Source organism: Sus scrofa, chromosome 3 (genome assembly GCF_054392235.1).
Source record: "Sus scrofa isolate SSC_HxYL_T2T_F1_AM1 chromosome 3, Sscrofa_HxYL_maternal_Yorkshire_Landrace_v2.0, whole genome shotgun sequence".
NCBI classification, from domain to species: domain Eukaryota; kingdom Metazoa; phylum Chordata; class Mammalia; order Artiodactyla; family Suidae; genus Sus; species Sus scrofa.
Window position 1 is genome coordinate 126,881,639 of NC_139385.1, and position 15,607 is coordinate 126,897,245.

General features: G+C 52.8%; 1 protein-coding gene across 5 annotated transcripts; it reads right to left on the minus strand.

The window, feature by feature from the left end:
* Positions 1-1,673: 1,673 nt before the first annotated feature.
* MFSD2B (MFSD2 lysolipid transporter B, sphingolipid) lies at positions 1,674-14,621 on the minus strand. Of its 5 annotated transcripts, none has more exons than XM_021087785.2 (14): positions 14,464-14,621; positions 10,827-10,952; positions 9,460-9,584; positions 8,792-8,915; positions 8,400-8,431; positions 8,188-8,318; positions 7,416-7,506; positions 7,174-7,295; positions 6,658-6,741; positions 6,280-6,360; positions 5,696-5,805; positions 5,239-5,382; positions 4,740-4,910; positions 1,674-3,534 (listed from the first exon to the last, which is right to left on the minus strand). In XM_021087785.2, the coding sequence occupies exons 2-14, from the start codon at positions 10,835-10,837 to the stop codon at positions 3,510-3,512; spliced, it is 1,251 nt and encodes a 416-aa protein (XP_020943444.1). In that variant the 5' UTR covers positions 10,838-10,952; positions 14,464-14,621; the 3' UTR covers positions 1,674-3,509. The 5 variants fall into 5 exon arrangements, with proteins under 5 accessions (XP_020943444.1, XP_020943442.1, XP_084875993.1 ...); XM_021087783.2 differs by having other exon boundaries at positions 8,400-8,478; XM_085019867.1 differs by lacking the exon at positions 9,460-9,584 and having other exon boundaries at positions 8,400-8,478.
* Between the last annotated feature and the right edge of the window lie 986 nt (positions 14,622-15,607).

Below are 15,607 nucleotides of genomic sequence, written 5' to 3' on the forward strand. Positions count from 1 at the left end.
CAGCTCCAATTCAGATCTTAGCATGAAAGCTTGGGAACTTCCATGTAGCTGTGGGTGCGGCCCTAAAAAGTCAAAAAAAAAAAAAAAAAGGAAGTTGACTAAAAACACATGTATGAGAGGAGAGCAACATCCAACTCCTTTCTCCCTTTCTCCAATGCTAGAGTTCGCCTGGCAGGCTACACTGTCTCCTCAGTGGCGAGGCGGAGGCCAGGTTGAGCGGGTCAGGAAGGGAATGGCAGGTGATGTGGAGGAAACATTGCGATGGAGCAGAAGGAGAATAGAGGGAGCAGGAAAGGCTGTTTTTGTTTGAGGCTGGGGACACCATGAACATTTACTTGATCATTTAACAAACATTTATTCATACTGAACATTTACTCCTGGGCACTGAGGATGTATTGGTCAAAGTCCCTGCCCTCATGACATTTACATTTTAACGGGGGTGTCAAGCAATAAACAAGTAAGCTATGGAGAACTACATAAATGTGTGTGGAGGTGATGATTCTTGAGTACAAGCAGAGCAGGTGAAGCCCAGAGAGTGCTAGGGGTGGAGGAGGCAATTTGGGGGAGCAGGGAAGTGGGAAAGGCCTTTCTGAGAAAGTGACACTTCAGCAGCCACCTGATCTTACACGTCCTTGAGGGACTAAGTTGATGGGATGCAGGAGTGAGTCTGAGAGGGTCTCGAGCAAGTGAAAGATGTGATGTCCTGGATTGAAGTGGAGCAGGACGGGGCAGGGGGAGATGCTTGCCTTGGCCAGGGACAGGCCCAGGGCCATCCTTGGTGGCAAGGAAGGACCTTCCTCTGAAACAGGAGGAAGGGCTCAGAGGAGGGTGGGTATCAGAAGAGGGACGAGGACATGGTTGGGAGCTCAGTGGACAAATGTGAGCGAAGGTCAGAGAGTAGGAATAATGGGAATTACAGTGGAATTGGAGCATAGAGTCGGAGGCAGGGATGCTGCCATTTGGTTTCAGAAGAGGAGGGGCTTGTGATACCTGAGACTGGGATCGGTCATTCCTCCAACACACGTTTTAAGCCCTGGCTGTCTCCCTAAGCTTTGGCATCAGGCCAACTTGGGTACAAGAGACACTTCTGTTACCAGCTCATACTAGGCAAGTTGCTGAACCTCTCTAAGCCTGTTTCCTCATCTGAAAATGAGAATAACAGTACCTGCTTCATAGGTCTGCTATGGGGAAGAAATGGAATAATACGTTTTGGCCAGCCCATGATTGCCTCCTGTTTCTGAGATCTCACCCCTGACCCCCTGCAGCCGTCTTTGTACAGGAGAGCTCTGCTCCTTGAGACTGCAGTCCTGGGAATATTGGTGACATAAAATGTAGCACAAGCTTCTGATCCCACCTGCATTGCCCAGATTTCCAGATACAGCCACAGATTTTCTAGTATTAAGAAACTGTCATCAGGAGTTCCTGTTGTGGCCCATCAGAAACGAACCCAACTAGTATCCATGAGGATGCGGGTTCTATCCCTGGCCTTGCTCAGTGAGTTAAGGGTCTGGCGTTGCTATGAGCTGTGGTGTAGGTCGCAGACGAGGCTCAGATCCTATGTTGCTGTGGCCGTGACTGGTAGCTGAAGCTCCAATTCAACCCCTAGCCTGGGACCTTTCCATATGCCACACCCGTGGCTCTAAAAAGCAAATAAAATAAAAAGCAAAATATTATAAACTGTAATAAAAAATTTTTTTAATAGTCTAAAAAAAGAAGACATTGTGAGTGTGGGGGTGTGTGCCCATGCATGGTTGGGGTGAATGGAGCTTCCTGCCAGCCTCTTCCTGAGTCAATCAGATAGGCAGGGAGAGGGTCTGAGCCCAGCTCTTTCTCCGGTGCCCTGTGACCTTGAGGATCCAATGCCCATGTCAGTGTCACAGGGCCAAAGAGTTCAGGCCTCAAACAAAGTGGGTCATACTCTGCACTCTCTCTGCGAGGTCAGGTTCCTTCTTGTGCCACAGCATTCGTAGAGGATGCCAAACACTTTAAGCTCTGAGGGGCACATCCTGTCTGCTTCTGACTGCACGCCTCATCTCGCAGCTCAGAGGCAACCAGAGGTCTGATGGGGAAGGGGGTCTAGCCCTGGGCAGTGGGCTCAGGAGGGGACAAAGCTGGGGATTAGGGAGGCAAGTCTACTTTCTTTCCGGTCCCCCTTTAGGTATTGGGGCTTCTCCAGGAAGAGTCGCTGGGCATCAGGGCCCTCTCGTTCCCCCATTCCTCCCTAGGCCCCAGGCCCACATGGACAGATGCCCTGGCTGCTATAGAGAGTCAACTTTTTGTCTCTTGCAAAGGAAGGAAGAAACCCACATCCCACGTGGCCTCTGTGGCCTGAGGAAATGCAGACCCTGGAATATATGGCTGAGGGGACATAGCCAGTTACAGTGACATCAGGCACCCTCTCCCTGTTCCCTCCTTGGGGCAAGGGTTTCTTTTCTTTCCTTTTCTTTCTTTCTTTTTTTTTTTTTTTGGCTGCCCTGCAGCATATGGAGTTCCTGGGCCAGGAATCAGATCCAAGCCACAGCTGTGACCCACGCCACAGCTGCGGCAGTGCTGGGTCCTTTAACCCACTGCGCTGGGCCGGAAATCGAACCTGCATCCTGGTGCTGCAGAGACACCGCTGATCCCACTGCACCACAGCAGAAACTCTGGGGCAGGGGTTTCCCAGGAGGTAAGAAGAAAAGATGTTGGCTACAATCACATTTTACAGACTCAGTAGAAGACAAACCCTTTCATTTTTCTGAAAAAAATAAATCTCAGTGGCTCTTCCCCAAAGACAGTGGCCTCTAGAAAATGGAGGTTCCTATGCTTTTATAAGATAAACTTTCAGAATGTTATTTTCACAGAAACAACTTTTGTTCATAAAAATGATTGAGCTCTGGTGGCTTGATATCCATCTGTGTCCACTTCTAGAAACACTGCCGTCAGCTTAGCTGTACGAAGGGAAACATGCCCCACAGGCCCTGCTCAGTTTGTCCCCATTGCTGCTGCATCCGCTCCCCCAGGCCTGTGGGCCTCACCGCATCTGCGTGTCTCTCCTAAACTGACATCCCAGCATGTCCACCTGTCCCCGCCGCCCTCGCTGTTCACGTGCTGCCTATCTGCCTCTCAGATGTCCACTGGACCATCAGGAGAAACGAGTTCTGTGTGTCTGTCCTGTCAGGAACATTGGTGGGCCTGGTGCTCCTGCGGGAAGTCTGCAGACCAGGCTGGTAGCAGCCTCCTTTTTCTAGGAAGAGTTGCTACTTTCCAGGTCACAGGTGACCTGGAGCTGAGTAGTCAGGGGCACAGGCGGGTCTGAGATGTCCTGTGGTCAATAGGCCAGACATGACAGGTGGCGGTCCTGGGGCCCAGGCCACTCCCTTCTGGAGAGTCACTGAAGACTCTGGATCCCAGGGGGAAAGACGGGCCATGTGTAGACGGAAGGAGGGGTGCTGAAGGGCTGAGAAGAGAGGGGGTTTGTAGCCCAGAAGACATGGTTCCTGCTGTTCTGGCTCACAGAACTTTCAAATTCAAGCGAGGCTGTAGCTGGTCCTCCTGCAGGAAAGGAAAAAAGCCAAGAGAAGGATGTGGGTGGGGTGGGGTCCCATGGGACTGCCGGTGGCTGCTCCTTGTCCTCCTGGAAACTCCTTGCCTTTTCTTTTTTTCTTTTTCTTTTTTTTTCTTTTTGCCATTTCTTGGGCCGCTGCCGTGGCATATGGAGGTTCCCAGGCTAGGGGTTGAATCAGCTGTAGCTGCCTGCCTACACCACAGCCACAGCAACGTGGGATCTGAGCCATGTCTGCAACCCACACCATAGCTCACAGTAATGCCGGATCCTTAACCCACCGAGTGAGGCCAGGGATCGAACCTGCAACCTCATGGTTCCTAGTCAGATTTGTTTCCGACATGCCATGACGGGAACACCTCAACACTGTTTCTTCAGGCAGTTCCCGGCGTTCCTTTGGGGCGCAGCAGGTTAAGGATCTGGCATTGTGGCCATGGCTTGGGTCACTGCTGTGGTGGGAGTTTGATGATTGATCCCGGGCCCAGGAATTTCCACATGGTGCAAGCATGGCCAAAAAAACAAAGTAGTTCCCCACCCCCCTGTCATTCTCTAAATGTAATGCATGATCTCAATATTACCAGCTGGAGTCCTAGGCTGTCCACACTGAGCAGTGAGGGACCCATATCCATGTCACTTCCTGCCTGTCCCGTGTGGTCCTCTGTGTGTACATGTGCTCGTATTTGTGTATGAGCGTTTGCAGAAACATGGTCGCGGCTGGTGAATGTCTGCTGGACCAGACACATTGATACTGCAGCGCCTGCTTGGCCTCAGCCTCTGGGCTGAGCTCTTGGGACACAAAAATGAATAAAACACAGCCCCAGCCTTCAAGGTCCCCGCAGTACTGGGAAAGCCAGACAGCAAGCAGTTCCTCCTTGTGCAGGGGAATTGGTGCTTTGAAAGGAGGAGAACCAGGTCAGAGAGCTGCTCCGTGTACCCTGGGGAGGGAAGAGGGGAAGAAAACTCCCAGCTTTCAGCTCCCAGGCTGGAAGCTGGTGCCATTTGCTGGGATGGGGGCACAGGAGGAGCAGCGATTGGGAGGAGAAGATGAATTCCATCTGGGCCCCAGGAAGACGGACTGCCATGCTTGTGGGTCATCAGGCGGCGATGTCTAACGGAGAGTCATACAAGTCTGTGTGCCTCCCTGGGTGCTGGCAGCCCTGCCTGCTGTGATTACCCATGTGGGTGGGGAGCCTACCTCCTAAGGGAGCGGGAGCTGTCCTGGGTCGGCGCCTTGGGAGCCGGGCCGACCATGAGGATGCAGAGACCGGTGAGGATCATGCAGGTAGGCACAGCACCGATGAGGACTTTGAGGGTCACCACCACCTGCTCCGCCTGCTTGCAGGCTCCTGACTCGTACCCTGCAAAGCTGGAGAAACACCATCCCATGCTTTCAGTTCAGATCCTCCTGAGCCTGGCTTCCTGCCAGGGGGGGTCCCAGATGTCTGGCCCAAGCCCCAGCTATCCTGAAATTTTCATTCTTTTCCTGGCTGCATCGGCCTAACTAGGGGGGAAGGAAAGAGTTCAGAGGGAGCTAAGGATGTGGGACACAGTCACCAACTCCCAGTCACGTGCACAGCAGAAGCTGCAGCAAGGGGTTCCCCCGCACTCTGGCTGGCTAGGGTGGGAACTCCGCCCTTTTCTTCCCATGTCACTAGTCTTTCGTGCCTCTGATCCAGCCCAACTGCGGGACTCACTCCAAGCTGAGCGTGGAGATGCCCAGGGCGCCTGCGCCTGAAAGCTTGGTGAAGAAGACATAGGATGAGTAGAAGATGGTCTCCAGCCCTGGGCCATGCTGGTGCTGCAGCTGGAAGTCATCCACCACATCTGGAAGCATGGACCTGGGGGAGGGGCTGCAGGCTTATCCCTTTTATCCTTTCGACAGCTACCAGCCTAGGAGCTCTCTGGGGACAGAGACTGGGTCAGATTCACCCCTAGGTCCCTGCTGCCCAGGACCAGGACTGGCCCACAGGGAGCCAGGCAGTAAGTGTGCTTGTATTTCCCCCAACACACGGCCATCACCTGTACCTGGGAAGGCCCCTCCAAGCACAGGCTGGGCACAAGGGGCCTTGGACAACAGGCTGATGTGAAGGAGGGCAGACCTGTTAGGAAGGACGTGATGCCCCCACACCCCTCTCCCCTGACCCAGCCTACCAGGGTAGCAGCAAGGACACAGCAATGCTTATGCCGGATACAAAGGCCACGACGTATGCCACCGGCGCCGTGGGCACAGCAGCCAACAGGATTGCAAATGGCACCATCCCCTAGGGAGACACACACCAGCTGCTCCCTCCACCTGCCCCCTCCCACTGCCCTCACCAGGCTTTCCTGGTGCCCCCTGCACCTGGCCCTGTGCTAGGCACTGAGGATACAGAGAATACAGATGCAGCCCTGCCGGCCCCCAGAAGGCTCAGGCTCCAAGGTCACCACCCTCCGAACATTACCCCATGCTTTTTTTTTTTCTTTTTGCTGTTGCTTTTCAGGGCTGCACCTGGGGCATATGGAAATTCCCAGGCTAGGGGATGAATTGGAGCTACAGCTGCCGGCCACAGCCACAGCCACACCAGATCTGAGCCGCGTCTTTGACATATGCTGCAGCTCACGGCAACACCGGATCCTTAACCCTCTGAGCAAGGTCAGGGATCAAACCTACATCCTCATGGATCCTAGTCGGACTGTTAACCCACTGAGCCACAACGGGAACTCCCACCCCAGGCTTTGCTTCCTGCCTCACTCACACAGATCCCAAAGGCAGACATCCTCTTCCCAAATCGCTGCAGGACCCATTCCCACATCGGGGTGCTCAGCACTGCCGAGACCTGGGAGCAAGACAGAACCATCATAGCCCAGGACGTGCCCGCCGGCACCTTGGCCGGTCCTCAGAGCCCTGGCTTTCGAGTGGGACGCCCAACACCGACTTCATCCCCTGCTTGGAACCTCACCCCCTGACTATGAACTTTATGACCCTGGCCCCAATTCCACCCTCTGCTGAAATGCAGGTGACCCAGACCACAGCAGTACTGACCACCAGAATTCCAGACACACGTGTCAAGAACCACACATCCCCAACTCAGGCTCCTAAGTGACCTTGAGGCCACCATCCCATGTCCCCTCACCAGGATGGTTAGCACCAGGCTCTGGACGTGGTCATGAAGCCGGGAGGCGTGTGTACAGAACAGGACCAGGTAGCTCTGCTCCACCTGAGGACGTCGACAGGAAGGGGGCGTGGGCAGGAAATAGCACAAACTTGGAAGTCAAGGGCAAGGCCAAGGTCTCAAGTCTGGTCTCCCCTTTGGGACCTCAAGCTCTGGTTCTTGCCACCACCACCCAGTCCCCTCCCCAACAAAGGAAGCTTATCCCTGACACAGTACGAGCACCATTCCTAGTCCTCCTCCTCCTCAGCCCAGCTGAGACCGTGGACTTTACCACCCCAGACACTGTCAGCTTCCTGGTGTCTGGGCCCTGACCCTCCCCAGTCCCACCAGCTCTAGGCGGGATTCTCTCCTTCCAGCACCAGCCTCGTGGGGCTCTTGGTTTCTCTGTGGTGCTGGGGATGAGAGAATGAACCTGAACCCGCGCAGGGCCAGTACGGCCAGAGCTACACTGGTGGGAGTCGACCTGGCCAGAGGTACCTGAACGGCTGCTGAGATGAACAGGAAGGAGATGACCAGCTTCAGGTAGGGCGGGTGCCTGACGGTGAGGCCCAGCCCAGCCAGGAAGCTCAGGCCCTGGCCCGAGGCTGGGGCAGAGGGGTCTGCAACACAGGAAGGGATCATCTTGGCCAGGTGGAGTTCAAAACCAACACCCACGTGCAAGAGGAGCCCTGCCTCCATCGTCTGCCTCCCGCACTCTGCCTGCACCCCCTGTACCGTACCTGGCCGCTCCTTCACCCCCAGGCAGAGCAAACTGCTGCACACGGGGTAAGTCACAGCAACCACGGCAGCTGCAATGGGGTAGAGACGAATCTGGGGGACAGGACAGAACTTCAGAGGGGGTGACATCTCCAACCCATGGAGGTGGGGACACCCAGGGGCTGGGCGAGAATATCTCCCAATGGAAGCAGAAGGACCCTCAGCCCAAGCCCAAGGATGCGGGGGGTTCTTCCTCCCTATGAGCGCAGCAGGAGGGAGATCTAAGGACCCAGGATAGTCCTTCTGCTAACCCTGTGCGTGCATCCACGCCACCACAGGTCTAAGCCCTTGCTCGCCCTCTCTCTTTTTTCTTTCTCTCTCTCTCTTTTTTTTTTTTTTTTTTTTTGGCTGCACCCAAAGCATGTTCAGGGCTGCGCTGCGTGGGACTGGTTATAGGACAGGCTTTACCGTTCCACTGTCCCTCCCCCCTGCCCTGCCTGTGGCCCTTCCCCACCCCCGTCCCTTCTCTGGGGTCTGCCTCCTCCCCTCTGGATGGTCTGCTTATCTGTTTTTCACTCCACATTTTGAAGGTGCCCAGGAGGAGGAGAAGCAGGTTTAGTAGGAGGATGGCGGTCACGAGCTCAGCTAGAGGAGCAGGGAAGGAATGAGAGGGCGTGGTGTGCAGAGCTGAGCGCCTAAAGGACCACGAAGAGCTCTGAGGGAGAGGTGGCCCTGGAAGGAAGAGGTGACCCGGAAGTGGGGGTCCCAGTGGGTCTGGGCAGCCTGGGCACTCACCGCGTTGGGAAAGACAGCCACCTGCCCCGGGAGCGTGGCTTCGTCACACCTGTGAGACCCATGGGCACCAGACACGATGAGTCCGTGGACGGCGGCTCCCATCAGTGTCCCTGCCATCTCCATGGTCATCCCTGGACACAGCACGGAGCAAAGTGACCAAGCCTGTGGGGCTGGGGGCAGAGGCACCCCACCCCACGCCCACCTGCACTCACGGTATGCGGTGGCTGAGTCCCGCTCCCTGGGGCTGGGGGTCAAGAGCATGGTCAGCGCCGTGTAGGGCACCTGGAAGAACTGGGGCACCCAGGCACACCTCAGGATGGCCCCCACCGCCAGACCGCCAACCTGGGCCAGCAGCTTCCAAAGGCCAGGCCCGCGCCAGGCTGGCACATCCCCACTGATCCCCTCAACCGGGGCTAAGGGGCAGCAGAGACTCCCAGGCTAGAGCCTGAGAGAGGAGCTAATGGTCGATCACCAGGCATGGGTGGGCAGGTGGGCAGTGGGAACCTGGCCTCCTATCCCCCTACACACACATAATTCAGAGTGGCCACCAGCTAGCAATGGAGTTCCAGGAGTCCATGCGCAGGAGGGAGGGTCATCAGCTTACCGTGGCCAGAGCCTGGAACAGGCAGTAGAGGGTTGTGTACCAGAGGCCTCGAAGGCTGGTGAAGGGAGGCAGGAACCACAGGAAGAAGTAAGCCAAGGCGATGAAGGGCGTGCAGCCCAGCACCCTGCGGAAGCACAGCCCAGGTAGATGACCCCACTGCATCAGGACAGGGCCTGGAGCCACCTCGCCCCTCTGGGCATAAGCCCTCCGTCCCTGGAGAAGCCCAGGGCTGGGCCTTTCAGGGTGGGAGCCATGGAAGGGGTGAAGAGGCCGATGGGATGAGGAGGTAGCCAGGAGTGGGGGCTGGGGCTCTCAGGGGCTTGGTGGTGCCTTTCCCTGCACCCAGGACCCTGGGGCAAAAGCGAGGCATCTCTCTTCTGTGAGACCCTCCAAGATCTCCAGCCTAGCCCGGCCACACTCCTACACCCCTGGGCCAGGTCTGGGAGTCTTTGTCTAGTTCTGTGTCACTGTGTGAGGGGGGGATCCCCAAGCATGTCTCCGAACTCCTGTGTGATTCTGTGAGACCCAGTCCAGTCCCATCACCTACTGTCCAGCCTTGCCCTCTAATCATCCATAGGGTTTTCCACTAAGAAGCAGGGCTGTGACTAACACAGTGACCTCAGGCCAGGGGTGGGTGCCTGGATCCTAAGGACCATAGGGCTGCTCACCAGGGCATGAGTCGTCCAGACCCTGTCCTCCTGCTTCTGTTGATGAGGAATCCAGCCAAAGGGTCGGCTGCTGCCCCAGACACCTTCCCTCCAAACAGGACAAGTGACACCTGGGCAGCAGGGATCTGAAAGGGACAGCCAAGGCCTGGTAGAGTCAGAGAGGGTGTCTAGGCCTGCCCGCTCATCAGGAGGAAGATCTAAGAGCCATAGTATAAAGGTCTATTTGGTCTCTTCTCCAGGACAGGAATCCAGAAGGTTCTGTGGGCACATCTGCCCCAGTGAAGGGGCAGGGGGAGGGAAGGGCGGCAGCATATTCCTGTGTGCTTATGCCGACTCCTCTCTGGAGAAGACCCCAGAGACCCTCACCTGAGGTGGCTCAGTGCGACACGAGAACACTGAGGCTGATGGTCAGAGGCAGACTGTGTTTCACAGTGACAATGTTTTATTGATTTTTCTGATTACATAAATGATACATTCATTGTAAATACAGCAATACAGTACAGAAAAATACTGAGCAAAGCTCATCTGAAACCCCACCATTCTGAGACAACTGCCAGAAACAATTTGATCACCATTTCATGCACTTCCTTTTGTGCATTTATTATTTATTCATTTATATAAATGGGATCACATCCGTGTCATTTAAAAAAATCATGAATACCTTTTAAAAATTTCTTTCTTGCTTACCCTCTATCCTCCACCACTCCCTTCTATAACCAGCATAACAACCTGGTAGATATCCTTCTGGAATTTACTTTCTCCATGTCCATCGGTTAGTCACGTAGAGACATATATATGCATGTACACACACACACACACACACCCATGCACCCACATATATAGGACATGTCTTTGTTTTGCTAAAACAGGATCATTTTACACACCCTTCTTTAAAACTAACTTTTCTCACTTGACAGTATGTCATGGAAATCCCTCTAAGTCAACCAGTATAGATCTAACTCATTCTCTTGGTTTTTTTTTGTTTGTTTTTGGCCAGGCCAGGCCAGGGATCAAACCTGTGACACAGCAGTGACCTGAGCCACAGTAGTGACAATACCAGATCCTTAACCACAAGGCCACCAGGGAACTCCTAGCTCATTTTTTGGAATGACTACACAATAGTCCATTATGTGGCTATAGCCCAACTTATCCAATTGCTGAGCATTCATGTTGTTTTCCATTTTCCCACTACAAACAGCCTGCGATAAATATCCCTGACGAAGTTGCGCTTAATAGCATTTGGCTTTTTGTCAGGCTAGGGTCAGGAGTGCCATCTATCAGGGATGGTGAGGGTAAAGGCGGAGTGAAAGGACCAGACACCAAGGAAAATGGAAGTAGAGGATGCCAGGGCTGCTGCCCAAACTCACCTGTGCCACATCGAGCAGGAAGAGTTGCAGGTAAAAGGCTATGGCGCTGGAGGCCACCTGGTTTGGGACCCCGCCAATGCCATAGCACACCTTCGTAAAGAATGAGAGGTGACCAGCATTGCTGCCCTGGGGGAGACACAGAAGCTAAGGCCCCAGACACACAACAGCTCCCCACAGCCCCCTGACTTTCACAAGCATCCTGAGGTCCCTGTGTCTTAAGGGCTTTTCCAGCAACCTCTCAGTCCTATTTTGTTCCGAATCATCTTAAAAGGAAGTGAGCTACAAAAAGGAAAAAAAAAAATCCTAAATCATGACCTCCAAACATTTCCAGGGGAAGTTCTTCCTTACATTTCCTCCACCCCCAGTGCTTCCTGCTGCAGTCTGTTTTATTTTCCGAGCCAGCAAGCCAGCATGAAAGGGGGGCGGGGTCAGGAGGCCCCCAACTTTGCCACCAACTCCCCATGTGACCTTGAATAAATCACTTTTTCTCTCTAAGCTGCTTCATCTGAGAAATGGAATATTCCTGCCAACTTCTGATGAGCAAATGAGGCAGTGGCTCCGGAGCTGATTGTTAAATGTTTAGGACTTTTGCAAGCCAGTTGTTGAACCACTGGCAACCTGAAATAAGCCATGGTGACAGTATTTACACCACAGAAATCAACAAACACTACAAAACCAGAGATTATTATTATTATTTTTTTGGAGAGACTGTTTACTAAACCAGCACTGAAATGAAGTAATGCTTGTGACTCCAAATATATGTGTGTGTGTATATCTCTAAGCTACCAGACTCAAATTAGACTGTCTACTCACAGCCCCACATGGTTGCTGAACAGGCATTTCAACTTCGCATGGTCAAAACACAGCTCCTGATTTCTATCCTATTGTCTAAACCTCTGAACCCTTTTGTCCCTATTGCATTAAATGGCCCTGATGTCCACTCAGCAGCTCAGGCCACAAACCTAGGAGTCATCCTTGACCCCTGTTTCGCGATTCCCTGTCTAACTTATCAGTGAGAGCCTCCTAAGTGGTTTCCCTACTTCTACTCTCATTCCCTACTTACTATTCACTCTCCATCCAGCAGCCAAAATGATCTTTTCATAACTTAAATCAGATTGTGTCTTGTCTCTGCTTAAAACCCTCCAACAGCTTGCCATTACAGTTTGAGTAAAACTCCAAGTCCTGGAGTTTCCATTCTGACTCAGCAGGTTAAGGACCCGATGTTGTCTCTGTGAGCATGCAGGTTCAATCCCTGGCCTCACTTAGTGGATTAAGGATGTAGCGTTGCTGCAAGCTATGGCATAGGCCATAGATGTGGCTCAGATCCGGTGTTGCTGTGGCTGTGGTGTAGGCTGTAGCTGCAGCCCCAATTTGACTCCTGGCCCAGGAACGTCCCCGTGCCACAGATGTGGCTGTAAAAAGAAACAAAACAAAACAACAAAAAAACCCTTCCAAGTCTTTCCCATGTAGCTTACAGGAGCTACCATCCCCATTCCCTTTCCCATCTCCCTTCAGATAGCTCTCTTCAACCAAGGTGGCCTCCTTCCTGATCCTTAAGATGTCTATGTCTGTTGCTGCCTCAGGGCCTTTGCACTTCCTGTCCCTTGTCTGGAAGGCTCATCCTTCAGGTCTTTGCAAGAGTGGTCTTCTTGCCACTCAGGCTGAAGCCTAAATGTCATTTTTAGAGAGGCCTTCCTGAATCACCCAAATTTCTCTCTCAATTGTACTTACTACATGATATATTCTTATTTATTTCCTGCCTCTTCTCACCAGAATATAAACTCTATGAGAGCATGAGCTATGTAACTTTTTTTTTTTTTTTTTTTTTTGTCTTTTTTTGCCATTTCTTGGGCCACTCCCGTGGCACATAGAGGTTCCCAGGCTAGGGGTCGAATTGGAGCTGGAGCCACCAGCCTACGCCAGAGCCACAGCAACTCGGGATCCGAGCCACGTCTGCAACCTACACCACAGCTCACGGCAACGCCGGATCGTTAACCCACTGAGCAAGGGCAGGGATCGAACCCACAACCTCATGGTTCCTAGTCGGATTCGTTAACCATTGTGCCACAACGGGAACTCCGAGCTATATAACTTTTATCACCTCCATGTCTCCAGGACCTAGAACAATGCTTGGCATATAGATACTTAATATATATGTCAAAAGAATAAATGCCATGAAGACACTGTGTAGAGTACTATTTGTTCAAAATATACTAGAAATCCTTCTTTTTCATCCTTTGTCTGGGAATGAGGGGGAGTGGAGGAGGACTATGCCTTCACCCATTTTGGTATCTTCCCAGATACCCCAAATGAGCTTTTTTGAAAGGAAGGTCTTCCCAGATAAGGGTTTATCAAATACTCTGCACACTCTTCTGACACACAGAAGAAAACCACACATGAGGCAGGATGTGGTCTCCTTTTCTGACATTTGTCGGAAACAATATTTCAACTTACAGGAGAACTTTAACGACAGGCAGAATCCAACATGAGAGCCCTCCCTACTACTCCATAAGGGGACCCTGGTTTCCTCTTAAACATACCTATCAAGTTTACAGTACATAGAAGGCACTTGAAAAGAAAAAGAAATTCCAGCTGCAACTAGCTGTAGAGCACAATCTTGCAAGCTTGAGGAAGACAGGTTTACCTACTTAAATCATAAGCCCTTCACAGTCAACTGAGAAAAAGTTTCAGAGTTAGACAGCTGAATTCAAATTCTCCGTCTGCCCTTTCTAGCTGTGTGACCCAGGGGCTGAGCTTCACTTCCTCACGTGTAAAATGGGGCTAATACACCTCATTAGAGTTATGAGAATTAAATGCTAGCATTTCATTGGTAATGTTTCCCATCTAGCCATTCATTTCACCCTAAATTTCTAAATTTCCCTGGGAAATGAGAGTGCCCAAGGGGGCCTCTTCATCTCACCTTCTATCTTGGGGCCACAATCTTTAACTCTAGGGTGCCTGATAGGAAGCCTGAGTCATCACTGGGAACTGAGGTCGGGGTGTACATAAACAGAATGAATGCGTTGAGCCCTCAACCAGCCATGGATTTTCGCCTTCTGCAGAAAGATCAGACGTCCAAACTCCTCTCCAGCACAGCCACCCTGAATGACATGGGCCACAGCCCTGCGGAGGGGCCGAGCACACCCTGGGTTCCCACCTGCCCTCTGCGGAGCCTGGTTACCGGGCAGTCTCCCCAAGGAGAGCCTGGTGCCTGAAGGAAGCCCGGGTTTGAGAGGGTGGGCTTCCACCTGGAGACTGGGGAAGGGAGGCCGCTTCCTCAGCACAACTGGAAGTCTCACCTGCCCAGGTTCAGGAGACTTTGGGAAGACCTGGAGTGAGGTGGAGGAGAGCCCCAGGCTGGCCCTGGCCCTGCCTGACTAGTTGAAGGAATCCAGCAAGTTGCATCCCTTGTCTAGGACTGTTTCCCATCCTGTCCCCTTTGGGGATCGCAAATACCCTGTCTCTCAACGGTCAAATCCCACCAGGGGCAGCTCAACAGCCCGCAGGCTCAGGCTGAGCCCCCTGCGGGGCTGTGACTGGCTGGCTGCAGGGCTCCACCCGGTCGCCCGGAAGGTCCCTGGGGCCCACTGGCTCGGCCCCGCGCCCGCTCCCCTCGCGCCTCTCGCTTTGCGCTCACCGCGTCCGGCTCCAAGGTGTGCGCTACCGGCGGGGGCGGTGGTGTCTCAGCTGCCCTGGCCGGGGTCCCTTCGTGGGGCCCCGCCATCGCGCACGGCTGCACGCGCGCCGAGGCCGTCGCCCTCGGTGTGGTGGCCGGTCGGCCCCAGCCGGGGCCCCGCGGGGAGGCGGCTCCCGGGCCGAGTGGGCGCGGCACGGAGGGGCGGGGGAACGCGCGGGAAAACGCCGGCCGCCGCGAGCCGAGCGGGGTCGGTTTTCCAAAGTGAAAAGCGCCAAGAGCCCGAATTTGCTGCCGGCAAAGGCCGGCGAGTCACTCGGGATCGTTTTTAACTTGGAATAAGTCTCCAGCGAGTGAGAGCCAGGGACGGTTCGCGCAAAACTCTCCCACTAAATCCTGAAAAACGAAGCAAAAGCATTGACTTATTGAGACTAAGATTATGGCTGAATAGGCTAAAAAAAATGATAGCGGATGCCCCAAATACACATTCTCCAGCCTCACACAGATGGGTATGGCCAGGTAACAAAGCTCTGGCCAGTGAATTTAAAGAGTAGTGTATGCAATTTCCCAGAAAGGCCCTTGAAAAGGAAGGAGGTCACATCACTACAAAAATTACCTGAAAAATCTATCACAGTCCTAAGTGTAAAAGCTGAAGGTATAAAATTCTTCGAAGAAAATGGAAGCATATCTTAATAATCTTGGGTTCGACAATTTTTTTCTTGGGACACGACAAGCACAAGTTGGACTATACTTAAATGAAAAACTGCGTTGCAAACTATGCAACAAGGGAAAAAACAACTCACAGAACAGGAGGAAAGTTTGCAAATCATAAGAACTTGTGTTGGACTATATAAAGAACTCAAAACTAAACAGTAAAACACAGCCTACTTAAGCATTTGAATAGTCCTCCAACAGACAGGCAATAAGCACATGAAAAAGATACTCATGTTATTGGGGAAATACAAAACTATAAGATACCACTCCACTTAGGAAGGCTATAATTAAGACGACACAGCAGGCATTGAGGAAGAGGTGGAAAATCACACATTGCTGGAGGGCATGTAAATGGCAGGTGATTTGGAAAATTTTGGCAGTTCTTCAAAAGTTAAGTATGAAGTTACCATATGACCCAGCAATGCCACTCCTA

Coding starts and splice junctions, on each gene's coding strand:
- MFSD2B (XM_021087783.2), bottom strand. CDS start 14,550: ATGGCGGGGCCCCACGAAGGGACCCCGGCCAGGGCAGCTGAGACACCA. Junction 7,507..8,187: donor TGGCTGTCTTTCCCAACGCG/GTGAGTGCCCAG, acceptor CCTGTCCCCCAG/ATTCGTCTCTACCCCATTGC. Junction 3,535..4,739: donor AGCTCCCGCTCCCTTAGGAG/GTAGGCTCCCCA, acceptor CCTTTCCTGCAG/GAGGACCAGCTACAGCCTCG.